At 51.0% G+C, this 27,597-nt stretch overlaps 1 protein-coding gene across 4 annotated transcripts in view; it reads right to left on the bottom strand.

Moving 5' to 3' along the window:
• Positions 1 to 10: 10 nt before the first annotated feature.
• Positions 11 to 27,597, bottom strand: part of LOC122371923 (protein kinase C-binding protein NELL1-like) — a 63,978-nt gene continuing 36,391 nt past the window's right edge. The window contains exons 6-19 of one of the 4 annotated variants that reach the window (XM_043348705.1): positions 24,720 to 24,875; positions 20,952 to 21,080; positions 16,395 to 16,488; positions 11,624 to 11,815; positions 11,031 to 11,153; positions 8,686 to 8,790; positions 7,822 to 7,977; positions 7,251 to 7,487; positions 6,042 to 6,149; positions 4,476 to 4,632; positions 3,913 to 4,012; positions 2,696 to 2,920; positions 1,991 to 2,040; positions 11 to 1,606 (exon numbers count right to left, since the gene is read on the bottom strand). In XM_043348705.1, the coding sequence (XP_043204640.1) occupies positions 1,039 to 1,606; positions 1,991 to 2,040; positions 2,696 to 2,920; positions 3,913 to 4,012; positions 4,476 to 4,632; positions 6,042 to 6,149; positions 7,251 to 7,487; positions 7,822 to 7,977; positions 8,686 to 8,790; positions 11,031 to 11,153; positions 11,624 to 11,815; positions 16,395 to 16,488; positions 20,952 to 21,080; positions 24,720 to 24,875 (2,400 nt within the window). In that variant the 3' untranslated portion in view covers positions 11 to 1,038. The remainder of the gene's footprint in view (positions 1,607 to 1,990; positions 2,041 to 2,695; positions 2,921 to 3,912; positions 4,013 to 4,475; positions 4,633 to 6,041; positions 6,150 to 7,250; positions 7,488 to 7,821; positions 7,978 to 8,685; positions 8,791 to 11,030; positions 11,154 to 11,623; positions 11,816 to 16,394; positions 16,489 to 20,951; positions 21,081 to 24,719; positions 24,876 to 27,597) is intronic. The other 3 variants (XM_043348707.1, XM_043348706.1, XM_043348708.1) reach the window with 3 other exon arrangements.

Here is a 27,597-nt window from a genome sequence, read left to right on the forward strand (position 1 = left end):
CACCACCCATCTGCCAACCCGGGTTATGCAGTCGACAGTACGTCGTATATTCATGTTTATACAAACACGTCATAGCTCGTCTCGAAGGGCCGGCCGGGATGCTCACTGTCAACAGGCGACTCCCGGCGACAAGCAGCGAAAGGAACAGGTAGCCACTGCGGGCCGCCTCTATGGGGCCGGGACACAGACGGGCCGCGAATCACAGGTGACGCCGGGGCGTCGGCACCGGGACCGGCTCGAGCGCCGGTAACGGTATTGGTGGCGGGGTCTAGTGGAGACCGAGGCAGGCGGGTAACATTGATAGGGCCCGGATCGCGCCAGACTAGCCGCCACGGTGAATCACTGGAATCGAATCACAACATAGCTGCGTGCGACTGAATAGTTTCGGATCCATGATCAAAGCGATCGGATGAATTAGGGAACAGCGGAGTGGTAGTTTCTTGTATACGCCCAGTCTCACGCGGTATTTCATGTACAGGTATCGCCTTACATCCCTGCCACAGCCGCCACCGTCCTGTGACTGAACACAGGTTAAATAACACGCCGCTGCCCGCCGCGCCCTCTGACGGAGACCTCAGCTCCGCTCTCTGACGGAGCTGTGCTCCGCTCTCTGACGGAGCTCTCAGCTCCGCTCTCACCGTAAATGCCCTCCGGCGCAGCATAGGTGGCGACCCTGAGCTAAAACCACTCGCAACAACAATAGCCTCTGGCCCGGGCTCACACCTCGCCGCGCACCCTTTGTACGTCTCACTGACGTCACGCAATCAGCGACCAATCACACAACAGAGAGCTGCGCGCCGGGGGCGGGGCACAGCGACTAGAACACTTTGAACGGCAGTAGACAGGCGTGCCGGGTCGGTGATATGACCGGGCGGCGGCACCGCCCGTCGCGCGCCGCTAAACAGAACACCGATTGGCCGCGCGGCGAAACGACTAGTGAACATCGCAGATTATGTTGGGAGTCCCGGCGCCGGTCGGCGCGGCGGGTACCACTTGATCTATTCCCGGATCGCATTGACTAGCACGAACTGTGGCGCGTCACTGCCGGCTGGGGGACCGCGGCCGCCGCCTACGTCCTAGAGGGGGCGTCGTGTGCCACGTCCACCGCACTGGGCGTCGCCGCGCCCTCCCCTCGCGCACTGGCGTCCCTCGCGGGCGCAGAGTCACTGAGCTGGCCGGCGGTGGCCGGTGGCTCGATAGTGGTGCTGCCTGGCGTGGTGCCTGGCGGCGTGGTGCCGTCTGGGGGCACGGTGCCACTCTCTGGCGGCACGGCGCCGCTCTCTGACGGCACGGTGCCGCTCTCTGGCGGCGTGGTGCCGTCTGGCGGCACGGTGCCGCTCTCTGGCGGCACAGCGCCACTCTCTGACGGCGTGGTGTCGCTCTCGGGCGGCGTGGTGCCGCTCTCTGGCGGTGCTCTGATGGTGCTGCCCTCTGCGGTGACTGTCGCCGGGGCGCGCTGCCGCGGCCGCTGGAGGCCGGCGGGCGGCTCCGTGATGTGCGTTCCGCCGGCGACTCGCCACTCTCCTCCAAACACGTGGAGACGAGCAGTCGCTGGGCCAGAAGCACAGACACGGTGGCCAGGGTAGCCGCACCAAAGCTGGCCGTCCTGTCGCGAACACAAAAGGTCGTAAGATGACAGCAAACATCGGTAGCAGTTGTAATCTACAAACTAGGATTTCGTCATTCAGGAACTACTGAGTACAAAACAATTATCAAAAAAATACAGTGGGCCGTTCTATCATTCTACAAAAAGGGTACATTAAACGTTATGTACAAATTCAAGATGCTGAGATATGGCTAGAAAATACGCGAGAAAGATTATTTAGACCATAACATATATATATCGGGCGAAGAATCAGTTACCGATGCGATTTATATCCCGGAAATTCGTTGAACCCCTGCTTAGTGCGAATACACGTGCAGACATTTGGCACGAGGTAGTGACAAGCGTGAAATCAGGCAGCAGAGAAGTGAGTAGGTGAGAAATTACCGAGGCACACACGCGGAATTTTTGCTCACCAACTTCTCACAAAACGGCACCTGCAATCAGAAAAGCGTTAGTAAATCCGCTAAGGAGTTAGCTCCCGAGCTTGCCGCCGCTCTCACACATACAAACACGAGCCGGCAAAACGATGTAAGATTATTGCCGTGGCGTTAGTTGTTAATAAGGGTCGTTAGATTCGAATACGCCACCGGTTACTAGGTGGGTTGGCCATGGTACTATTGGGACACTTAAAATATTATTAAACATTGGGTGTAAAATCACGCTAGTAGCACACATCGCTATCCTTCATAGCAAAACTGTCTCGCCAAAACACTACAAAGCGCAAACGTCGCACGGAACCCTGGGGCGAAGCATTGGACAAATCACACCACTCTCGTCCTCACTGCCTCCCTCGTACAGTCTGTCTTAAAAGTACCGCGCAAAGTGACGGTGGATCCATCAAGCCTGACCGATGAAGGACTGCCAAATTTGAGTCACCGAAGCAATGGACATCCTCGTCCATTCCCCAGCTCCATTGGTTCGGTGACTTTCAAATTATAGCAGGCCCTTCCTCGGTCAGGCTTGATGGATCCACCGTCACTTTGCGCGGTACTTTTAAGACAGACTGTACACCCGTGTGGCGGCGCCTCTCACCATTCTCACCTTTCCCGCTCTGCGTCTCACCTGTGAGCGGCCCGCTCTGGCTCTCACCTTGCACCGGCAGTCGGGGCAGTGGGCCTGCAGCGTGCGCCAGTGAGCGGCACTGGCCAGCGCCTGCGGCGGCGCCGCGATGTTGCAGGGCGCCGCCGTGGAGCGGTTGGCGGGTGCTGCGCACGGGTCGTCCTCGCAGCGCGGACAGCAGTCGCCCTCCGGCCACACGGGGTTGGAGCAGGCCACAGGGGGACACTGCTGCTGCCAGCAGTCGATCTCACCGGCCTGGGGGACGGGGGGGGGGGGAAGGGGCGTCAGTGGGGGAGCTGCAGGTTGAAATCTGCAGGTCAGACATTGAGGTCAACGGTCTAGAGAAAACATTTCTATTTTCGCTATCCTGAAAGATGTTGGTATGGGGAGGACGCTAGAAATGGATCATAGTTTTACCAGTGGCAGTGCAGAACCGTACTGATTTATGACGGTGTTGTTTTTGGACGCTGTCCCAATGTCATCATTTTACAATGAAAAAGCTGAATGGGCGATAACCACCCAGGCGCCACCAATACCAGCCTCAGACACTCGGATTAGCAGAAGAAACATCAGTGTGATCGGATCTAGACCGCCTTCATTTTTCACCAATCTCCGAACCGACCTAACGATGGTCGCTATCTTTCCAATCCGTAAATCCTTCGCTGCCAAAGTGTCCCCAATGAACTCTTCCCAATCGCCCGTAACCATCTCTGGCCGCTCCACCCCATATCCCATCCCCACCCCTCCTTTCACTCTGGGGCGTCAGTATTCAGTAACGCTGGTCCCGGGTCAGCCTTCCGGCGGGCGGGGGCTCGCGCGGCGACTTTCTATCGATTCAGGGTTACTGGGAAGGACGCGGTGTGTGGGGCGACGGATCCACACACCCATGGTAGTAAACAGGGCGTTTGTTTTCGGTAGTGCATCGCCCATGTGTTGATGAGGAGTCAGAAATGGACAGGATTGCGATGGCTGCGATGATTAATGTGCCGTAAAACATGTGGGTGAAGAATGACTGCTGTCAAGACATTGACATGTGGCTACTGGCTAAGAAGCCTACTGCTTGTGTTATGAAATTTACGACAGCTTTGGTTGGGCCCTGCGTGTTGGGAGTCCTCGGCATTGTAGGAGTTGAGTCGAAACACGAGAAATTCTTGAAAAATGTGTGCGCAGCGGCTGCTGGTTGTTTCACGAAACACAAAAAAAGTGCTCACAAATTCTCCTCACTCATTTAATTGGTGGTCACTCACCAGACACTCGCAGAGCTGGCACTGGTGCAGCCAGCGGTCTCCGTTTCTAAACCGAACATTGGGTCTCGTCTGGTGGAAACAACCCGAACTGGAGTCGCACCTGTCAGATACAGCGCTGCGTTAGAACAGGGGATACGAATACCAGCATATGCACTTCGATAAGTAATCTGGATAGAACCACCCGAGTCACATAGTCTTAGCAGCTTGGGCCGTAAGGCTGGATAGTGGGTGGGGCTTCTATAGATACAGTCTTAAATAATAGGCATATGAATGAATAGGAGACGGTTCAAAGCATCGCGCGGATGGATTCTCAGTATAAAAATTCTGGCTCATGCTGAAAACATGAAGTAAGTTGTTACTTAAATGACCGTTATATAATGCTTGTTATGCAAGATGTGATAAATATTAAAATAGCCCTGATGAATAAATAATTACATTTAACTGTAAATGTACCATTAATTCAGCACAGTAAGAATAAATACTATCGTCCATGTAAAGCGGTACTTATATAGCTACAGTAGCTGCCATAGAATTCTACTCTATGACCTTTCGTCGTCACTCACTTTGGGCAGCAAGTGACGTCCACGTCGGGGTCGGAGCAGTCGCACGGTCGTGGCTGGCACGTGGTCACGCCGTCCAGGCAGAGGCACGTGTGGCACGCGCGTTCCGAGTCGGGCCAGCTGGAGCCGTGCGGGTGCACCTCGTCCCCGACGGTACAATCTGAGGTCACAGGAGGTCAGATGGTCAGACAGGACCTCGTCCCCGATGGTACACCCTGGGGTCACAGGGGAGGAGCAGGTCGTGCGGGGTGGGCTGGGGTGTACCATGAACGTAAGGTCAAGCGGGATGGATTGCTGGCGAAAAAGGCCATTAGCAGCAGTGTTCAAGGACGATTTAATATTTTATCGTCTTTGCTTGGATCTGACTTATCTTGATTTTAGGGCGTGCAGTTGTAAAACAGTTTGAGGTTCTAACAACGATGAATGGGGTTCTTTTCTTAGATTCTCTTTCTCGTTCACAATGAGAATTGTGTGGAGTCGGTATGCATGCAAGACGAGGACAACTTATGTAATTACAGTTTCAGAATGTAGGTACGGAGAACCAATCATGTTTCTTTCGTCAGACTCTGTAGTCGACACGGTAACCTTTCAGGCGACAGTTGTCTGCCTGTTATCTCGGCTCGGTGTGCCGACACAACAACACCGACCTCCTAACGAGAATGTTATCGCGCTGCAAAGAAACACAAGGACACCGCCTCGTGCCTCCAGAATATCAGAGCCGATAGACCGTGTACACGGCCGCCGCGCCGCGCCGCGCGACATTAGACCGCCAGGGCGATAACCTGAATTTCACACTGTTCCCGCCCACCTGGTGGCGCCGTCACGCGACAGGGCACTTCTCCCCAGAGACCCCTCTGTCACCTCCCCGTCCCCCTCTCCGTCCCCTATCGGTAACAACATTGCGCGGGGTTTCCGTAAAGAGCCGATCGGTGGCTCCCCACTGAGCCGTCCTTTTTTGCCGTCTCGATGGGCACTTGAAGGGTCGCCGTTTTATTGGCTGCGTGGACGATAGGGGAGCGTTAGCGGGCCGTGGGCCGGCCGCAAGGGGACTGATAGAATGGAGCCGCCGACAGCGCGAGGTGTATTTCAGGATTATAGATAGAGAGCCGGGCGCAGAGGGAGATGTTTGAACAGAGGGAGCCTGCAGGGGAGAACCGGATGGTGTGAGGTCTTTATCACGGTCTCACAGCCGCGCGACGGCAGAAGACTGAGAGACTTTGTTTTCGCTGCCGAAAGACAAAACCAACGCATGCAAGATTGTCGCCAAGGGAGCGGTAGGGATTTATTGGAATACAATTCAAGGTGCGTAAAAGGCACGGCAGGTGCTGGATATGCAAAATAAGAATAATAATTCAGTTGAAATTGCCCATTGCCTTCTCAATGATTTTCAACAACCACATAAATTAGCACTGGCCCCAGAAGTCAATTACCTGAAAGGTCTCGCAAGTGGTAACAGAATACATTTCCTAAATATCAGAGACGGATTAAAAGCTCATTTACATACTAACCCACACGTGTCTGTAGCACCCAAAGTCAAAAGTTCCCAATGGTCAGTAGAGCGTAACTCACTGTTGGTGCACTGTAGGCCGACACACTCGCACGTGTAGCTGCCGTTAGTGTTCACGCACGTGGCCTGCGGGTCGCACGTGTGCAGATTCTCGCTACATTCGTCGACATCTGTGGGATGGAGTTTGGGTCAATGCGAGTGAGATCACAGGGCCGTAGTCAGGAAGCTTGTTTTTACCCGGGCGGCCGCCGACCGAGCCGTGAGGCCGTGCGGCACAGCATAACTTCAGGCGGCCGTTACTCCTGCCATCTAGCGACAAATTCACAAGTTTTGAATATTGATACGCCCGATGTCAAAGTTCTCGACGATAGGAGAAAACGACTTCCTGAAATTTGACGAAAAGTTATCTCATAGTAAAAACAAGGTACATTTATAGTTGAGGTTGGAAATATAGATGTTGCGGAATAGATAAAAAGCGAGACTGTGCTGAATAAACTGACTAGACCGTAACAAACTGAAGGCGGATAAATCGCTACCATTACATCAGCTGTGTTCTCGCTCGGTTACAGAGCTAACATGTTTGACTATTGTCGTGATGACGTAGTCATGTAAACTTCACAGAAACCGTTGTTAAGCTCAGCTCGCCAACAATGACGCCAAGCGGTTGTTGCAAATGATTTGCTATTTCCGAGAACACCTAGAGTCCGTCGAGACGGTTGCTAAGGCAACTTCGTACGGAGGCTGATTTATTGTGACATCGTCCTATATCAGATGATTTGTGGTAGAGCATATTGCATGGACAGATAATGTATAGTTACGAGTCGTACGTGAGATTTACAGTGCATTGTGCCTCAATAATTCGGCTTGAATTTCGAGTTACATTTATTTATTTGAAATTGTTTTAACGGACTTTCACTGGGTAGTGAAACTGGGTTTTAAAACTGGTAGTAAAACTGGGTTCACTGGGTTTCACTGGGTAGTTTTTTTGTCTGTTTTAAACCTATGTGTGCCCCATCGAAGACTTTTCAATACAAGTCGGAGTACCGGGACCAATAATAACTTTTACCCACTACCCAGTGAAAGTCCGTTAAAACAATTTCAAATAAGCATTTACCTGGGTATTAACTATTAAGACATGACTCTTCAGTCTCATTTACATTTATTTCTATGCATTTGTTAAAGAAATTAAACATTGAACTGTCTTGTCTGTTGAAACAAACTCGACCAAAGTATCTACACCGGTGATGCCGTCTCGCTGTGCGGAGTCTCACCTATGCAGGTGGTGCCCAGGGTGCTGTAGTCGGGGTCGGCCCGGTACCCGTCCCGGCACTGGCAGTGGTACCAGCCGGGCATGTTCACACACTCCGAGTGCGGGTGGCACTGGTGCAGACCCACGCTGCACTCGTCGATATCAGCCTCGCAGCTGGGACCGCCGAAGCCGCGCCGACACGAACAGTTGTCGGGCGCCACGCACCGGCCGCCGTTCTCACACGGCTGGCTGCAGATGGCTGTCGGGGCCGGAGGGATCGTCAGGATCACTGGTCACTGGTCACTGGACACTGGTCACTGGTTAGGACAGGGCAGTGTGGATACGGCTGGGTGACGTGTAAAATAATAAAAACTGACATTAACATGAGCAAACTCTGGCTTTGACTATGACTCAACTTCCGATTTTGACCAAGGTAGCAGCATTTTCGGCCAATCTCATTTATGGCTGCGAAATTTTCCCCCTTATACCTACTTTTAAACTAAGCAGCTATCTGCGGCCGATTTGATAAAAAAGTGACTAGTAATTCCTCAAAATTCACCCACACCACATAGAGCATCCCAGATAATACTCACGCGAGCAGTCGGTGCCATTCCCGCTGTAGCCCTCTGGGCAGTGGCACTGAAAACTGCCCGGAGTGTTGACGCATGTGGCGGTCGGATGACAGTTGTGCGAGCCGTCCAGGCATTCGTTCCTCTCCACACACATGTAAGCGTCGTGCCGCTGGTAGCCTGCGGAGCGGGGTCCGGGGTCAGGAGGTCACGGGTCACAGGAGGTCAAATGGATGCAGTACGAGAGTGTGGTCATGGGTTGCATGAAGTGTTACATGAGTTACATCTTACGTGACACAAGGCCGCCAGTGATCTCCGGGATGTGTTCTTGAGGTCACAGGCATCGATGGGTCGCGTAGGTCACTTGAGGTCACATGTTTTTGTTGAGGTCGCTGAGAGCACTCTTAGATCGCGAGTGTTGGATCGTCTACATTTGCATTGCCGGCTCAAAGATCTGACAGCGCGCCCAGGACCCTCAGCGTGCATGAGAGCGGATATTTAAGACGTAAGCATCAGCGGCCGGCGCCCCTTTGAAGACGGCCGCGAGATATAGGTTGGCTAAAACGGACATCACTTCGCTCCACGATTGCATGGTTACCGAGAACTTTTAGACCCTTAAGCCTGAGATTTTTATATTTTCTGGGCTTTGAAGGTTCTGTTCAGCATTGATGATCTATTACCCCTTAATAATGAGATGCAATGTCCTCCCTGACCCTATGTTAGAAGATTACTCTTCATCATTCCTGATTTGTAATCATCACACATTTTGTCCACCATCTGGCATGTTGTCCCTCCCGTTTCTTCCTCAATCTCCTTGCCACGCTCAACTCCCTGTTACAATAATCCCTTGCCTTTCATCTCCTCTTCTTGTCTATCCAACTGACTCACCTGGCAAGCAGTCGCACTCGTAGGAGCCCACCGTGTTCCGACACACAGTGTTGGGACCGCACTGATGGCCGTGAAAACCTCCGCGGCTCTTGCACTCGTCCAAATCTGAAACCACACACAAACACGCCCCTCAGTCAACAATCACTTACACACACTCCTCGCCATACCAAGGCTCTCCCACAATCAATACGCGTATTATGGTAGATCGTCTCCCATCACAATCCATCACATTTGGGATCAAAAGCACGCACATCTACATCGATCAGGATCTATCGTGACGACCATACGCGCCACAGAGCTCTGGAAGATAGCACCACTCTGCCTTTCCTCCAACGAAGATGGATGAGAAACATCGAGCGTTATCGCTGTGGGAATTCCCCTCCAAGGACCGAAAACGACGCGCCGTATTTCTCACTCTGAATTAATCCACCCATAAATTCGCGCCCGGTCTGCCGCCGTCTTTCCGTCGTCGACGCAACGCAGCGACGTCGCAGACCCTGCAGTCGTGACTGGTTCGCGTTTCTCGGCTTGATTAAGCCATCAGAAGCTGACGTGTGATCAGGGGACGCGCCTTAGCAGACGCACGCCTCGCGCGCCGGCCTCAAATACGCCCCCGTCTGGCTGCCTCCGCTCGAAAAGGCCAGTCACGGGAGGCGGGTGGCATACATATACAGTCGACGCCGCACGACCCAGACAGAGGTGTGACTGTACAGACAGACCCATCACGAAACCTGCCCAGAATAGCCGCCGTCCGGTGCCCGGTTCATGACAGAGAATCCCCTGGCGGGCGGCGCTGCTTCGTGGAACATGTCGGCTCACGATGGCCTGACACCCGAGGGCCTGCTGACATTCCGACAGGCTAAGGGCTGAGGCTGAGAGGAAAATGCTGTTCTGAATACTGCTGATCAAAAAGTCGGGCGTATATGGCCGAAACCGGGGATGTTGGTAAATTACTTCAGACGGCCGAGCCGCGTCTGTGACTTGTAAAATAAACGATGGGGTCAAAGATGGATGGATTGCCGGGGAAGTGTCGGTAATTTTGTGGGAAGTTTGAACATTTTGAAGGGTGGGCTTGTTCACAAAAGGGCAGTCCATTCATGAAGTTATCTGCTTAGCGACACCCTACATATGTTTGAAGGCCAGACGACGCTTAAGTAAATTGATCCCATCCGCTATTGCAACTTTTAGGCATCGTTATGAGTAAATGAGATCAGATCAGCGGCTCTCTCAAGATCTGAGCCGGGCTCTCTGGGCCCCAGGACCCTGTTCTGACCTGCCCGTCTCAGACGTGCTCCGACAGTCCGTCTGAAATCCCACCGCCCTCTCTGGACCTCCTGCAATCGATTGTCGGTCCGGCCAGGCCCCGATGTCGTAAACCGGCCCGCGTGGCGACGCTGTCGTCGCCGACGGCACATCGTCGTCGATAGTGGCGTCCGATTATGCAAATTCTCCGAACTCGGGTCGTCACAGATGGCCAGGGAGACTGCCAATACCCCGATCTGGCGGCCGGGACCGGCGCCGGCCAAGGTCTGGGCCTGATTGCTCGTTTATAACGAAGCGGCGTGACGCATCTGCCGGCGGACTCCAAAACAGCTCCGGCGGCGGAAAATGCCGAGATGGTCGGCACTTTGCAGCCGGAAGAGCGCGTTTTCCTCCGGCGATGGTCTGAAGTGCGGGAGGAACTGCCCTAATTGGGCGGTTCCGACGCGGAAAGAGTTCTCAGCATTTTGAAGCGCCATGCCCAACATTATAAAAAGCGACACTCTTTCTTTCCTATAAATCAGCACCGATTTAACGGCCAAGACGGGTCACCACCACACCGCGTTGCACCACTGTTCCCTCCCCTCCCCATCCGCCTTGTCAGCGCGTGCCGATGTCTTGGCAGACGCGTATCTGATCCCTCCCCCACCGCAGCACGCATCATAACGCGCCGCTCTGGGACGGGGAGGCTGCCTCCGCCGCTGCCCGTCCGCTCTGCCTATCCGCCCGACCGCTGATACCTCACCACTGGGAGGGGAGAGATCTCCGGTGGTAGCACAAGACCGCACAGATTAATACGATCACAGTATACCGCATATTCGCTCAGATTGATTGCGGGGAGGGGCGTGCTCGGAGCACGCATTGTGGGCGGGGTTTCTCGAGATAACTGTTGATTTTGGTATGCTGATAGGTTTTCTTCGTGGTTGACTTGAGAGTAGAGACAAACGTGAAATCTCAGTCAGAAGGGGCCAAGATGAATTGACTTTGATATGCGATGATGCCGAAGGATAAATGTTGCGTGTCATTACACAATACGGAAGAGGGTCCCACATGTATCTCTGACATGTTACCCGTCGGTCGCTCACCTTCGCAGGTTTTTCCATCACCCTTGTAGCCGTCGTTGCACTGGCACATGAAACTGGCCTGGAGGTTGACGCAGGTCGCGTGAGGGTCGCACTCGGGTCGCGCCTGTGCACAGTAGTCCGTATCTGCAAAAAGAAAACGGGTCACAATGTGGGCTTGATGTTTTCTACACCACCTGATTATGATATTCGCAACGAGGTCGTCAACAAGTCGGCAAAGGCCCCACATGATTTATTCAAAATGTGTTCATTTCCTTTGGCAATTGTACATAAAATTGAAATGGCATTCACAAGTCACGTAACTAACGTTTACAAGCACGATTAGATAGCAGTAATTGATAATGTAGTTTTCCGACCAGATACATCAGAGGTCATTATATACTGACCTCTGCAGAGCTGACATTCCTGCCCTATCACTGACCTCTGCGGAACTGTCACTGACCTCTGCAGCCCGGGACTGTCACTGACCTCTGCAGGACACTGACCTCTGCAGCCCGGGACTGTCACTGACCTCTGCAGGACACTGACCTCTGCAGAACTGAAACTGACTTCTGCAGCCCAGGACTGTCACTGACCTGTGCAGAACTATCACTGACCTCTGCAGAACTGGCAGCATTCTCCAGACATGTTGAGTCGCTGCTCGGGCGGACACTGCAGAGGTGGACAGTGCTGCTCGGGAATGATGGTGCTGCACTGCATCACTGAGTCGTGACACTCGCAGGTCATACACCGGTCGATGGCCACCTTCTCACCGTGCTCGTACGAGCGCTGGTTCAGAAAACACTCGCCTGGGGGCACACAGGTCGTCAGAGGGGTCAGCGTCGGCGGCAGAGAGGTCACGGGATCAGGCAGGACGGGCGCCAGGGTCGCAGTCTCAGTGGCTAGCGGCAGTTCAGAAGAAGAGGTCACAGAGGCGAAGTGCGGGATCAGAAAGAAAATGGTCGAGGCAGGTAGTGGTGGGAATGGCCGGAGTGAGCTTATTTGATGAAATTTGCTCGAAGGAGCAATGGAAAGTCGTAACCTATGAGTGGCGCTTAGACTGGATCAAATATGAAATGCGTTGTGTGTGTCATGATAAAGTTAAATGTATCGTGAAAAGTGGAGACAATACAGGAGCCACCATTGATTTGACGATGAAGGTTTTCAGGTTTTAGACGAAATAGGTAGGCATGGAGGTGTTCTATACGGGTTTGCTTTATCATCTTCTCATTCATGTAAGTAAAATCAATCTGGTGGGGAGCTAAGTTTCGTAATCGCATTCTCCATACAAAAATGCACAGTTTCGGCCTCCTTAGTTCTGAAGAATGAATCGCATTGCTGGCTTGGCATTGTTGCCGGTTGACTGCCGGTTTCCATGACAACGTGCATACAGACTGTGTAAGGACGACACGGCTTTCAGCCCCTCGGGTCAGCGGATACGCCGTCCACCCACGCCGTCATTCTTTCACGCCACGTTACGTGAATAAGGAAAGAAGGTATGAACCTTGCTTTCCACTTGCACCGTCTGCAGTGCAGAAACAATCAATGGCCTCCCTTGGGAGACGTGACGGCATTTGACGAAGGTATGTAATTGCCACTTTAATTGTACTTGTTGGCGTGAGACTTGTTATGAATTTCAAGCTCCATTACCTGAATAAATGATGACTCGTTATTTAACGGTCGGTCGAGCCTTGGTGAAAGAAGCATCAACGGAGTCTAGGTCAAATATAACGTCCTTATAAACTGTGAAGGCAATGCAAAAGTTTTCTACCGCAAAGGTGTTGTTTACCCGTTTATGCATTCAAGCATCGACTTAATGAGTGACAACTTTGTTGGACTGTACAAATTCAACAGCAAGCTCTCCTTTGATCTGCCGTCTAGACAGTGTTTCGGCCAAGAGCAATATTGTTTGAGTTGATTTGCAGGCGTCACCGAGTTTGTTTGGCGGTGGCGGTATCCCTGACCTCTCCAATGACGCCAGGAGCGGGGGAGCGGGCCCCTGCCGATGGGGTGCCAGCAGCGCGCACTGACTGCCGAGACGTATCCACTCGTCATATAGGCACTGAGAGCTCCTGGATTCTCTGGGGAATCTCGCCTTCTGCCCAAAGGGTTACAAAATATAGCAACCGTCTGTTTGGTCTGGATTTCTCAAAGATGCGCATAGTAACTGGTCCTACCACTAATCTTAACACCAGTATAACGCCTTTTGGGGCGAGTAACGGAGCGAGCGAGAGGGTGAGCCTTGCACGTGCGAAATTTCGAGGGAGTACCTCCAACTGACTTGTGCGCGGCACCCTACTAACTGGTCTCTAGCGATGTGCCAAATTTGAGCACAATCGGCCCAGCCGTTCTCGAGATCTGGAAGCGGCACTCTGCACGTGCGCACGTGCAAAATGGGTCCCAACTGACTTGTGCACGGCACCCTACTAACTGGTCCCTAACCGTGTACCAAATTTGAGCGCCATCGGTCCAGCCGTTCTCGAGATCTGGAAACGACCCCTGCACGTGCGCACGTGCAGCAGCACCCCAACTCTGGCACATGGATATGCAGTGCCTAGTGGGTGCCTACCTACATGCCAACTTTCAGCGCAATCGGCCAAGTAGTTACCGAGATATTGCAACAATTACAAAAGTGACACCTCTTCGTTTTGCACGTGGCACGTGCATAAGGGGTCACCCACATGCATCGGGAATAGTCCAATACTTGGTAGAAGGAATGAAGCTACCCTACAAAAATTACCGCATGTAAATCGGTCAAGTGGTTGCTGAGATATAAGCCTCGCAAAAGCGTCCGCACGGCCGGCCGGCCGGCCGGCCGGCCGCTCATACTCAGAAATTTCCGTTATTCTACGTAAGACTCCGCTCGCTTCGCTCGCTCCGTAACTAGTAACTGCATGGGCCACGATTGCATAAATCCGTTGCAGCGAAGGCTCCATGGATTTGGAATTAAATCAATATAAGCTTTGCATAAAGACCTGGCGCATTAGCCCACACAAGAAAACCTGTGTCGTACGTGTGTAGTACGTTAAATCTACGTCATGTGGAAAAGTGGCTTCACCGACGTCCGTCCCGACAAATCACTAAACAAACAGCCTGGACAGGTGGGAACAATAGACCAGGCCGAGGTTAAATACGGCCTGACACGCGCCACTCGGCCACCGCAAAAGCCGGCGGCGGTTATTTTGGCGCCGCGTCCGTCTGGTGGCGGTGCGTCGGGGCCGACGATGGTAGTCGGTGCCGACGCCGTGGCGTGACGGTGGAACAGCGCGTGAATCGGTGCGGGGACGGTGTCACCACGCAGATACGCCGCGCGGAACAACACATGCCAGCGGACGATACATACGCCTCACGCACGATCGCAACTATAGCGACTATAATCGTATGTATAGATGGTGGGTGTGATAAGGAATAGACTCTTACACGACGCCCACATCGCAATGGATATCGACGATTGAAACTTGAAGCGGCACTTGGTCACGTGAGTGGCAAAAGTCATGAATTCGTCCGTAAGTCGACGATATATGGTTTGATTTACATTGCTTATGCTTTAAACAAAAAAAAAAAAATCCCACTTGATAAGCCGGGTATATTCGAGGAAGCAAATCAACGATAAGATTCCACTAACGGGGTTCAATACAGGTGCCATGCCATCTCCCGAGTTAATCAAAAGAAGTTTCTGTTAACGCTTAAAAGCAAAGTACCATAGCAGTTTCACTCAAGGCATTATCAAAAACAGAGATTTTCTGGAAAAAAAAACGTTCAAAGAGAGCGGACGGCCGCCACCTAATCAGCTAACTGGTCTCTCTGGTCGGCCGGTGCTGTGCGGATCTGGGCGGGGTCACCAGTCGACTGCAGCCCCAATCTGCGCGGCCCGGCTCCGTCCGTGGCAACGAGCCTGTCTCGCGCCGCCGTCCAAAGGTCAGCGTGAATGTCAGCGCGGCGTGGCGCGCGTCTGGACTGACCGGAATCTGCACTCGGACGGCGCGACCCTCGGCCGTGTCAGCAGCGGCGCCGCTTTGAGACTGAGCCGGACAAGTGGGGTCACAGAGCCGTGCCCCCGGGGGACGACTCTGAGCAGAGGGCGACCTGGGCTGAGGGAGAGTGGAGGTAGAGGTGGAAGGTAAAATGTGCGCAGGTCAGTGATGAATGTTGTGCTGTGAGCATTTCTTATCACCAAGCTGTCAGCTGGCATGATGACGGATTGGATCCAACTAATTTATGTAGCTCTTGGTTCATACAATAGCTGAATCGCCATATTTATCGTGGATCTGCATATGTAAGATCCATAAGAATCAAACAAACGGTACCTTTCTGGCTCGGTGCATATTTCAAATCAGATCGTCCTCCATTATTTAACTCGGTCGTGAATTTGCCTTTCAACCATCTCCCATCGATCAAATCGTGAAGCACCGTGCGTGCGGAGGGGACGTTACGTCCAGTCGACGGCGGGCGGCGGTTACATACAGCTAACCGCGCCGCCGTGTCCTGGGCTACCTGCTCCACGTGCCACTGACGCGCCGTCGTGGCGCCCAAGGCCCTTTATACCGCTCCTCTCCTCTCTGGCGCGTGGAGTGGCGCCTCTCTGACGCCTTATCATACCTCTCTGACGTCCTATCGCGCCCCTACAACGCACTACCGCGCCTCTGCAACGCACTACCGCGCCCCCGCCGCGCCCCTGCGCACGCCCAGCCAAGCCCCGCTCTCCAAATGGCAGCGCCCTCGGTCACGCGCCTCCACTGCACGCCTGCCAGCAATGGGCAGCTGCAGTGATGCCACACATCATCCCAGATCACACCACCGCCGGCCGGACTCGGTGACATCGGCACATAGCCGGCATACTGGCGCCGCAGCGCTGTCGTCTGAGCGCGGCACCATTCGGCGCTCTCAGAGGGTGTTTGCAGGGTGTGAAGTAAGCCGTCCGGCACACAGACAGAGAGTGGGAGAGGGATGGTATTGGGAGACAGAGACTGAGACAGTGTGGAAAGAACGAAAAGGACAATGGCGATGGCCCAGTAAAAATACAGCCATGCCCACAGGCCACAATGCCACTCTGCAGACCGACAGCCAGACGTGGGAATTGGGCCGTAAGAATTCACTTCGGTGTGATGCCATCTTTGTGGTATGAGAGTATACAACAAGAATCAGGACGCTGAACACCCTCTGATAGAAGAACGAAATGCCTTGACAAACTTTCAATAAAGATGCCAATAAGTTAATGATGGCTGTCCGTTGTAGAAGGGAGTTTCAATAAAATGGCATTTACACCTTTGTGAGTTGATTTAAACAGAATGATCGGGACCGACAGAATGAAGTGGTTGGTAGTTAAACCATTCGCAAAATAACACAAAAATTAGTCGGAGAGTTTCATTGGAACGATGGTGGACTTACCTTTACATTTCGGGCAGCACTCTCCATTTTCAATAATTGGGTTTGAGCAGTTCAATGTCGGGCATTTCATTGGCCGACATTTAACTTCTCCTTTCTGCGAACAGAAGGAAACACTGTCAGCGATTATAACGTATTTTGTTACAAACCCCTTTAACGAGAGTTCCGGTGCTCATACAGCCCAGCTATCGACATCAAATACAGACCCATTAATTAAAACTCAAATCAGTTTTCGCAGAACCCGAACGGTAAATCACCTCCACGCCGTCACTACCAGATCGCGTTGCCACAGCATACATCATTCTGAGTTAAACTCACATCACTCCAAAGAGGCCAGTAAGTGGCACAAACCCACCCACTCAGTGGGGTTAGCTGAGCGCCGGTCACGCAAGGCCAAAGACTGACTCGACGCACTCACGCAGTGGCTGGAATGTCGCCCATGGCCGCATAGCTGCTGCATGGACCTAAGTAGTGTAGTCAGACCTAGTGCCACTGTCGCCCACCACCCACCACCACATCACTCCCCCCCTCCATGACAGCCCCCCCCCCACCTCCCTACTACTGTACTGCCCCACCCGGCCAACCACCGTTCCGTTTCCTGCCCCCACACCGCCCCGAAATGTTGCTGGCTCGTGCGGTAGCGACGGGCGGCCACGGCACCCTCCACGGGGTTCCGCTGGTGGTAAAGGCCCGGTCGATTCCTATCCAGTCACTGTGAGGCTGGCGCCGTAGCGGAACAAATGCGCGTGGAGGGGAGGTGTCTGCATTCATCGGGTGATACTAATTTCTGTGATGGCTTCGAGAAGGGCATGTGCAAAATGCAGAGCCTGACAATGTACATTATTTACAACAAACAAAACATAGAAAAAGATGCAAAATGTTTGTGATGTACACCAAAAGTGCATTGTGACAATAACGTAAAGTTATTAATTGTCGGACACAGTTCATCGCTATGGAACTCTCCACGTCTTTAGGGCCTTGTCTCCATCCTTCTACATTTGGGCGGCGTGGCGCACACGGTGATTCTTACCGCTATATCTCACTCCCGAGTGATATGCCATCGACCCCCTCCCAGCGAGCGGTGGTGAGCACCCTGTGTCAGAATGATGATGAACGATACCATTACACTTGTGTGGACGAGAAGGGTGGCCATCCTCAGTGACATAATGTCGTGAGAAGTGCATTTATCCCGACAGGCAGAATGAGCGTGTTGATGGGATGAGACCATCGTGTCAGTATTGATAGCAAACAGCTGTTATGGCGTGTAAACAAAACATAGCGCGTAACGCGTCCGTGCGGTATATGAGAGCCATTTGTTGTCAGAATTAGCATGGTACTTAACACAAGCCAGGCTATTACTCGGGTGAAACATTAAGGATAAAAAATTACTTAATAACAGCTTGCTTTAAAAAAAGACAGGAAACGAAATATTTCAGCAGTTTGCAAGACATTGATATGCCACCTCGTCCATCGCGTCATTGTTCTCCAAATATAGATGCCTTTCGCGCGTGACGTGCCAGAAACGATTTGCGTGAAACAGTCGGCACTTTTGGTGAAACGCAACCGTATTTAAATGGACTAATGGTCAATGATGCACACATAGGGTGAGAGACAAAGGCAATTAAGCTAAATTGTAGCTTCACTGGTCACCAGAGCAGATGAAAATTGTTGTAATTGTAACAGATGGATACCTGTGCAAAATGCAAATGAGTATTTACGTCATCTATCGTGAAATACGACTGGAACGTGTCGCCGATCTAGTTTCAATGATCAATGAGCTGGCCGTGACTCAGGAGTTTGTCGAGGAAGTGGTTTGGGCGTGATACTATTTACCTGTGAGCTGGGGTATCGTTTGCTGTAAATCTGCCGCCAGCCCGACATGATTCAGAGCAGCATTAGTGACGCCGTGTGACTCACTCGCCGTGATACGTGATCCAAGCGGCTCTCGACTGGCAGCATGTGATCCAGCCCAGGTGGATACATTAGCCGCTGGATGCGATTCTCGACACAGTCCTGGTGTACGGCTCTGCATATGCGCGTTAATCCGCTCTGTGAGACACAGTCTCCAAAACGAGCTCTGCTGCTATACGTGGAACTAGTTACAATGTGTTGCGATGGTCCAGCCTACTAACTTTCGACTAATTTTATCATAGATTTAGGGTGATAGCCATTTTGACCCCCAGAACACCAGAGCAATAAATAGCGCCCAGCTACGGAAAGAAGCGACACCATTAAAGGGAGATTATGACCTTTTTCCACAAAATCTGAGTTATGACCATTCTCTGACAAAACACAACAAGTTATAATGTAAATTAAAACCATTTTGCTCAATTCGGTACCTTGCCGCAAATATCTCAACTTGAAGTCACGTTAGCGGGGAGCGCTGAAAATGACCGTTGAATAAGTACTTACATCACTTTTTGGTACTTGCATGTAATTTTGTAAAATGAGCGTATTCATTACATTTGATCTTCATCACATCTAGTTAGTTAATGGTCGTCTATAGTGCCTTCAAAAGATATTCATGGTTGGGGGGTGGTTTATGTCTAAATTTACGCAACTATTTTTCCTGTTCATCATCTGTCGCCATATGCTGCTATTTTAGTAGCAACGACTCAATTTTGAATCGGTCCCGCCGACTGCACAATAAAAGAAGATAGATACAACACTTTTGCGGCATCACTGAAAAACTTATGCAGTACTGTTATCAAAATTCTCATAACACCGTTCGACAAACCTGGTCTTTTTGAAATAAATATGCTTGTATTTTTCGCTTCAGGCTCTGAGGCCAAAATAATGAATTCCGTAGTCGCAATCGCAAGATTTGGCTGCGTTTCTGGCGCATGCCATTCATTTGTGGCGCAAAATAATACTTGGAAACAAAGAAGAGTAGGCACTATGTACCCCCGAATTAGAATCTAATTAATTCTAAACCGAATTAACTCTAATTCAAATTAGAATCCTTACAACCAAGCAACGACAAGGCGATAACATAAACAAAAACCCAAGCGTCGCTGTTTGAAACAAAAGCGCCATATACTGCGACTTTTTTATAGAGAAGGACAACGCATTTCGGTGGGTGTTACAAGTACTGCAAGTACTGCTTCTTTTTTGCAAAAATAAAAACCTTTTTCACATACGAAAATGTGCTAGAAAATTTTCATATTTTATAGAAACTACAGTAGAAATAGTATAGATGTCGAGTAATTTTTATTTAAGAAAAAAGAAAGCTCATTATCTCCCTTTAAGTAACACGGAACAAAAATGGTAGACGAACGCGTTTCGGCTAAATCACCGTCATCAGCGTCTAAAAGGAGAGCAAGAGGCACACATCGAGCAAATATCACAGTTCAATCGTTCGTCTACCATTTTTGTTCCGTGTTATTATACTTGTCTCAACTGAAATACCATTAAGTAATTTGAAAGTCTATTTTACTTTAAAATTGCCAGCGACCAGCCAAGTAGCAAGAAATGCTGCCAATAACTTCTCACTTCGTCGCACACAATTCAGTTTCCACGAACAAATCGAAAACGGCCCAGCCACCATCTGCTAGATCGAAATAAAACACCCATCAGATCTGACCTTCAGCAGCAGAGCGGGAGGTCGAGGCAGACTGTTTTGCCTGAAAACTATCTTCAGAAACATATCCGGCCAATTCGCCATCGCTGGAGCCGGCTTTTGTCGACCGAAGGTCTCAGGAAGCTGGATCGCGCAGAGGCCGGAAATCAACCGAGTCGGGAGCAGCACCCGAACTGCTCAGGCGCTCTCCATTTTAGGGCGTTTCCGCCAGCAGCAAAAACTCCAAAAAGAGTTACGTCTTATCTCTGTTAAAACTCCAATCCGATCAGTTTCATTTTTAGGATACTTGGTAGCAGAGGGCTTGTGAATAAAACTCGGGTCAGGCTCGGTCGTCTCTGTCATTGCCTATAAGTCAGCTTCCCTCCCTCCCCATCTGCTGTACGCTCAGTCTTGTCGACCACCGGAAGCGTTCCGACTGACGACAAACTCGGCGCAGACGGTAAACTGGTCGCAGACGGCGGCGGCGGCGGCGGCGGCGCGGTGCGCGCCACTTTCGCCGTCGGGTCAACACGCGCTATCAGCCGGGCTGCCCTGCCGGCGCCGTTGTTCAGACAATGACCGTGTTTGAGCCCGGGTGGAAACGGGCTGCCAGGGTGTGCCTAATGTCGGGTGCCAAGGACAGCGGTCAACAAACAGCCGCGCCGCCACGCAGCAGGCATTGGCGTTTGTGGTTGACGAGCGAATACCTGGTTCTAGCATTTATTTTTGACCATGGTAGCCACTAGCTACAGCTAGCGCGAAACAAGACTTGGATTTACTACCGACAAAAATGTTTACAAATGCATAACGTACTTATAGATGTGTATTGATTAATGAGTATGTTCCAAATTAGCGATTCAATAACTTGAATAGACGGGTGTTTATAAAAAGCACAAGCGACCAACGCTCTCATCCTCTTCAATGCATGGTTCGCCGCCCTCCCTCCTGCCCCGTCCTCCCTCCGGACATGAGTCTCTCTCTCCACCCCTGTAATGACTTACCATGCAGGCGCAGATGCGGCATCCGTCCATCCAGCTGGTGCCGTCTGCTCGGAAGGTGTTGTTGAAGTGACACGATCGCTGGCACTCACACGTCTCTAGCTGCTTCAGCGACTCCTCCGCCATACGGAGCTGAAAGGAAAGACCAGCTTCAGCATCGGGACTCGGCAAAACTTGAGTCAAGCTAAATAGGGTGTGCTGTTTTGTCTGACGCACACATCGAAGACGCATCGCGGTTTCACGATTACCTAACATCTCCCGTTTCAGTAGTGTGTATGTGTCCGACATTCATCATTTTATTCCCTTTGAATGCATGTTTTATTACATCCTAACTAGTCAATGTGATTTGCGATCACGATCATTGTATTGAATCTGAACGTAAGCCCCTGGCTACTCGCCCTGAAATTTGGTAGGTGATGTTTGCCAGTCACGCACGTCTGGAAGACTGACTGGCCGACTTCACCCGCGATCGTTGATCACCAAATGTCGTGAGCCCCACCATAGTCGGTGCAATTCGTAGACTTTTAGCACACAATGTAGTGTCAGTGGTCAAATGTGGGACAGGTAGTGGCATTGCGACTGGCTTGGGGAGAAAATACACACCTCGTACGTAATTATATAAACGCAACTATATCAAACGATAGGAAGATATTAGATTAGCAATTACGCAGCCCCATGACACTTAAACTAAAGCGCTGGCTCATATACGACCGCATTTTCTAGCCCATTTTGATATTTTCCCCCATACATTCAGTATGAATATTCAAGCAGTGCCACTTAAAATGAAATGTTCCCTTTATGTGTCAACCAAGCTTTAACATCTCGGCATAAGCTTTGTCTTGAGCAGCACCTGGACCCCGGCATAATCTTTAGCTTTTATGAATATGGCAGGGAAGTCATAAATTACCCACCCTGTCACTTAACGGGCACATTTATTGGTAAATGGTACAATTTATGCCCGGAAGGCTTTTAGTGCGTCACCAGCGCTACAGTGTTTCGGCTCACCCTCCACCTGAGCCCAGCCATCAATACCGGCCCCCGTTTCCAACACGTCGCTGGAAAGGCCGTCGAAGGCACAACCCTTTCTCTAATCACCCCGCAACGGGTCCACGGGCATCCTCTCCCACTCTTCACACGACGAGCACCATTAAATTTGTTGCGCGTGGTAGGGGCGCGAGAGTCACGCCTTTCAACCACCGTCCGTCCGTTTCGACGCGCGTCCTTTGTGTCGCACTGCAGTCGTCACGGGACGACTGAGTGCTAGTTGGATCGATTTCGGTGCCGCGTGCCGAATTCGGTATCGAAAGGCACGCGCATCGGGATGGGGTGCAAAACGCCGGCGAATAGCGTCGTGCGCTGAGTTTCCGAATTCAATCGATGGGTGAAAGGGTGGGATTAAAAAACCGAAGAGCGACGTTCCATGCAGACGTGACACTGCTGTGAAAAAGAGGACCCACCGAACATGCATATTGCATAACCGATGACGATAATTTAAGCTAGCGGTAGTGACGTATGAAAAGGTGCAGCCCATCTACATGCATAATACTATTTGCATTTTAAGTATTTGAAGGATCACAATAGCCGAATCGGTATCTTCACAAACTGATAGAAAAGCAACGGTGGATCCATGTCCTCCTCCGGCGCAGCGCTAAAAATCGATGAAAATCTGTCGTCATTTATTTCTGGAAAAGGCGACCATGCCTGTAATGTAACCCGTGCGCTCCGGGATACGGTCTCCTTTTTCCGATAATGTCGTCTCTCCCAGCCCATTATTCTGGGCCGCTCGGTCGCATCTGGTTAGCAAATAAGCGTTCCGACCGCCACTCAGGAATAAGGCCACGTTGATTACACCCCGGAGAGCAGGTTACGCCGACCGCCGGGATCGGATCGGCGTCTCAGCCTGCCGCAGGCGGGTAGCGACGGAGCACTTATGTTGTATTTGTGGCTCTAATGACGAGGAGTTCGAGCAAAAAAAGCTTCATTCAATGAAAGAGATGGGTATTTTATTCAATATTTGACCCAAATGCATTTGGAGAAGAGATGAGGCTAAAACAAAGACTGAACTATTCATTCAGCATACCATTTCGCGCCATCATTTGAAGGCGCTGTTCTTTGAAATGTGACCGACATTGAATGGGAATGACCCGTAAGCAGCATCTACCCGGACGCTTATATCAAAGTAATGGCTTTAATGAACTCGGCTAACAGATTCTGGATGGACGGTTGAATGATATTTGCGTCTGAACTGAAATGACGGAGATATGAGGCTGATGAAGCCGCTCATAGTCTTATTTACACACGAGCGTTTGTTACGAAAAATAAATGCATTTAGAATGTCATGTTTCAAAATGAAATGAGTGTATCCTTCACGCCTTAAGATCATAAAAAGGAAAGAACGTGATAAGCACAGACAAGCGGAAGCGCGATTCACCGCGACGTGGAACTGTGGGGCTCGGCGCCTGGCGGCCAGCCGCCGCCGCTCCGGGTAGGCTGTGCCGCAACACACCGGGTTCGGCGGTACAGCCTACGTCTCCAGGCGCCAGCGACTCGGCGGCGGAGACCGGCCTACGTGGCTGACGGAACTGAATGAATCTCAAGCTTGGTCTTGGAAACGGCTGGTTATGCTGTGCATATATCTTCACGGAGCTGGTAATGAAAGTATTGTGCTCGTAACGTGATGTAAGATAAGCAAACTCATGGCGAAATAAAATCTAGCATCGAGTGAGTAGTAGAATGAATTCAACCACCACGCCATGGAAATTTGCTTGATAAGCACCAGCCGCTAATTATTCCGATACATGATAAAGGTTGTACCACTACCAATGAATCGACACATGGCTACGATTACTCGACACTCCAGTCCCACCAGGTGCAGTCCCGATTTTGTTCGATCAACAGTCCCACGAGTGAAAGTGCACCGAGGCAAACATTCTGCAACAACTACACGCTGTTTCTGACCAAAAGCGTGCCACAATCGCCGCGACCCCGCCAAATGCACGCCACAATTGCGGCACTGGGCGTCCGCTATTGCATTACATTTGTTCACGTCGCACCACATTCACGTACAAATTGCAGTCGTCTATGCGGCCCATCAGCGTTAGGAAAACCTGCAGCAATGACTCGCAATGGCAGCTATCACTGGTGCAGCCAAATGGGTCAACTGCCGACAATGAACACTGAACAGACAGGCTCACTCACACCTGCAATTATGCAAAATGGGACATATAAAGAACGCCGCTCCTAGCATCGGCATTTAATTGCAGATAACAAAACGCTTTACATTGCGTGCCATTGCGTAAAAAAATATGAAACGCTGTCATATTTTCGACCTACTTTCAACACATATTTTATAAAATACATTTGTTTAAGCGTTTTATAACAAATATTGTTGAAACAATGTGTCGCGAAGGAAAAGACGATCTTTATGAGAAACCGTGTCGGAATTCAAAGGGCAAAACTGAAGTTAATGTGTTCCGTTTATTGCAGAGCTATCCCACTTACTGTCTCATTTCGAAGACCCAGAAAGTTATTGTCTTGCGACATGTGAAAAGTTCGCGCTATTTGAATTTAAATGTGGCAGTAAATATCACAACCATTACCATTGAGATTACCTCTTGAGATGCATTTAATCACAAGCCATAAACCATAACTCTTCTCTCTCGGTCATAGCACTCGTACAAAGTTTTCCTCATGTCTCAACTCTGGGTCGCTCTAAACTTCCCCTGCGTCCATCACAAGGAAAACCGCCACTCAAGAGCGGCCACAACTCACCCTTTGCGTCAGCTCTTCCACAGTTTTCTCCAGGTGCACCACGGCCGCCTGAAGGCTGCGAAACTGGCCACAGGACGGACACGTGGCGTCCAGGTCGGGACACTGCGCCAGGTAGCCGTGAGGTCCAAACACCAACTTCACGTCCTGTACCGCTCCCTGGGGGCGGAAGGCATACGCAGGGTTAATGGGGGACGTTGGGTGGGAGGTGTTAATACTTACATAGCTTGTTTGATAGTTTGTTGGATGCTGAGAATAAAACAGCTGTAAGTACAATTACGGGGTGAATTGGATACAGCTTTATCTTAAATCAAATCATGGATGACATAACAGTCAGATCTAACTTCGTTCAGTGGGCATGTTCGTGTCTTTTAAATCATAACGACATGGGGGCTTGGACAATAAACTTTGGTGTTTTAAAGAAACCCTCAAGTTCATCGATGGCTTTCAGAGCTTCAACATAGATCACAAAAATAACGAGTTGTTAATTGCTCACGCATTAGAGACCCAAGTTTGATATAGCTCAAGTTCGGTCCAGTTTCACGTTTCCAAGAATACGTCACTCCTGGGTCTCGTGTGGCGGGAAGTTGGCAGCGGTTCGGCAGATAAGGTTTTGGGGACACTGCCGTCACCACCGCCGGGGAGCAGGATAATGAGGTCTGACGCAGAGAGAGGCGACACGGCACCGGACGGCTGAGTGCGGTGATGGCGGCGGAAGGGGAGGCGGGGAGGAGGCGGAGGAGAGGGGAGGAGGGAGGGAGAGAGGGTGGTAGATGGAGGATGAGGTGGTGGATAGAGCCGTGAATGGTGGAGGCGGCAGTGGCAGCGGAGCGGGCCGGTGGCAGTTGGCAGGGGAGGAGATGATTACGGGGCCATTCTCCACGCTCCATTACCGGCGGCCTATCTGAGACACTCCCGTCCTGCCGGTAGTGGGTCGAGACTGCGCGGCGCGACCACGGACGCCTCCCCCGGAGGGAGCCCTCGTCACGCCTTTTTTGGACAGTTTTTCTATCCTCAGCCCCACTATCATCATCACGCGCCTCACACCGCCCGGCGGATAAACATTGCCTCATGGTCTTCTACCACCCCGAAACGTTAATTGGGTTCGGGGGATCGATGATGAGGTTCTTTGCAGAGGCGTGCTGTTCTATCCACAACTGTTGTTGTTTGGCCTGGTGTTTGGTAATTGGTGCTACCCGGCGATATCATTCAGTAAATATGTCCTAGTTCTTGAAACCCTACGACGGCATCCGTCGAATGCTAAAGAATCGTCAAAGTGTCTCGCTTATTGCAAGCACAGTGAAAATAATTCACTTATCAAAATATCGTTATCAGCAATCCATAGAAATGTCAAATAAGCCACAATGAAGCAGGCGCTACAGTGTCGACTGTCGATGTTAATGAAACGATCTATGGCAAAAGAAGGAATGTCACTATGACGCAATATTTCCTTCGGTAGCAGCGATAGCATGAATAACCCGGTAGCCAAAGAAGCAGCTGACCTTTCCACTACGAAGTACGAATTAAGAATTTAACTGAGGTTCATGGGAGACGCTGCAGTTAGAAGAATGCTGGAAAACTTCACAGTGACATTCGCATCCATTCACTTTCGTAGTCGGAAAGGACTGGGATGCATTTTTGCTTCAAATTAAATTTAATGCTTTCGATAAGGGCATAAAAGCGCCGCTTACGTAATTTCACAGTGGTGTCAATTACATTTCAAATCAACTTTTCAAACAGCAAACAGCTAGCATCTTATCTAACCATCGCAATCAGGGTCTTTGAAGATACGTTGAGACTAACTGTATTAATTCATTCCCAGTGCAGTTATAGCCACAGCACAGTTACTGGACCCACATGGAGCCCCTTCAGAGCGCTGTCTGAACGGAACTATCCCAGACACTTTGTCTGGGTCCGGCTCGGTGCGCCATGACACACAGGCACCCAGACCTCCTGTCTGGACAGCAGTTTCCGAGAAGGCGTCGTTTTCTGCGAGATGAGTCACAGTCGACGGCTGGCCGGTCGGCCCGTCGGCCTCCAATAGGCCGGTCATCGATTCATTGATCGTCTGAATCGGTCCGGAGCGGATGGTGCTTCGAGCCGACCCGACCCGGGCCAACGCCGGTGAATTGTCCGACCGATAACACACTGCTCGTCGCCCGCCCATGGCGCGATTTTAATGCACCGTTATGGTTGTGTCAAGTTAGGCTAAAGACAGGTTTTAATTTCATAATGGTGTGATTAGGTGATGGTGGAGCGACTGGCCTGCGATACGATAACGACAGGCAGACAGACATACAGACGGGCTGGAAAATGTCACCCTGGCTCAGCACGCCTGAAATGGCCACATTTCACCGAGCGATGACCATAAATCTAGCTGCCTGGCCAACTCGAAGCTATGGTGCTGGTTTTTGGCCAGGCAAACAGGGCGGCGGCCGTGGGCGTGGACTTTGCTGTATGCGGCGGGTCACCCGGCGTTTGCATATTGTCATTGAGTAGTTCGCTGAGTTACCAAGTTCGCCAGTACAGTTACTGGCTTTTGTGTAGTTTCGGTGATTTGGCACACGCATGCACCTTTACCAGCATTGATGCCTGCAACGTAATTAATCGCTCAGTTCATTAAATAGAGCAATATCATGAGCGGAGTAATATTAACACTTACTTTTGGCTGTTTTATAATTTAGTGCAATCAGTGAGATACTTTTTGTTTGGTGTAAAAACATAAGCCTCTCCTTTTCACACAATAAATGCGGAACGTTCCATGCTGCGCCGTTTCGGCCGAGGAAGCCAAACGTCGTTCTAGTAGCCTAGTTCTTATCCACCCTTCGCACCCATCCCCGTTCTCCCCAATGCCCTCAGACACGTCTGGACCCAGAAATCG

The sequence above is a fragment of the Amphibalanus amphitrite genome, unplaced genomic scaffold (assembly GCF_019059575.1).
Source record: "Amphibalanus amphitrite isolate SeventyFive unplaced genomic scaffold, NRLGWU_Aamphi_draft 001293F_arrow, whole genome shotgun sequence".
Lineage (NCBI taxonomy): Eukaryota > Metazoa > Arthropoda > Thecostraca > Balanomorpha > Balanidae > Amphibalanus > Amphibalanus amphitrite.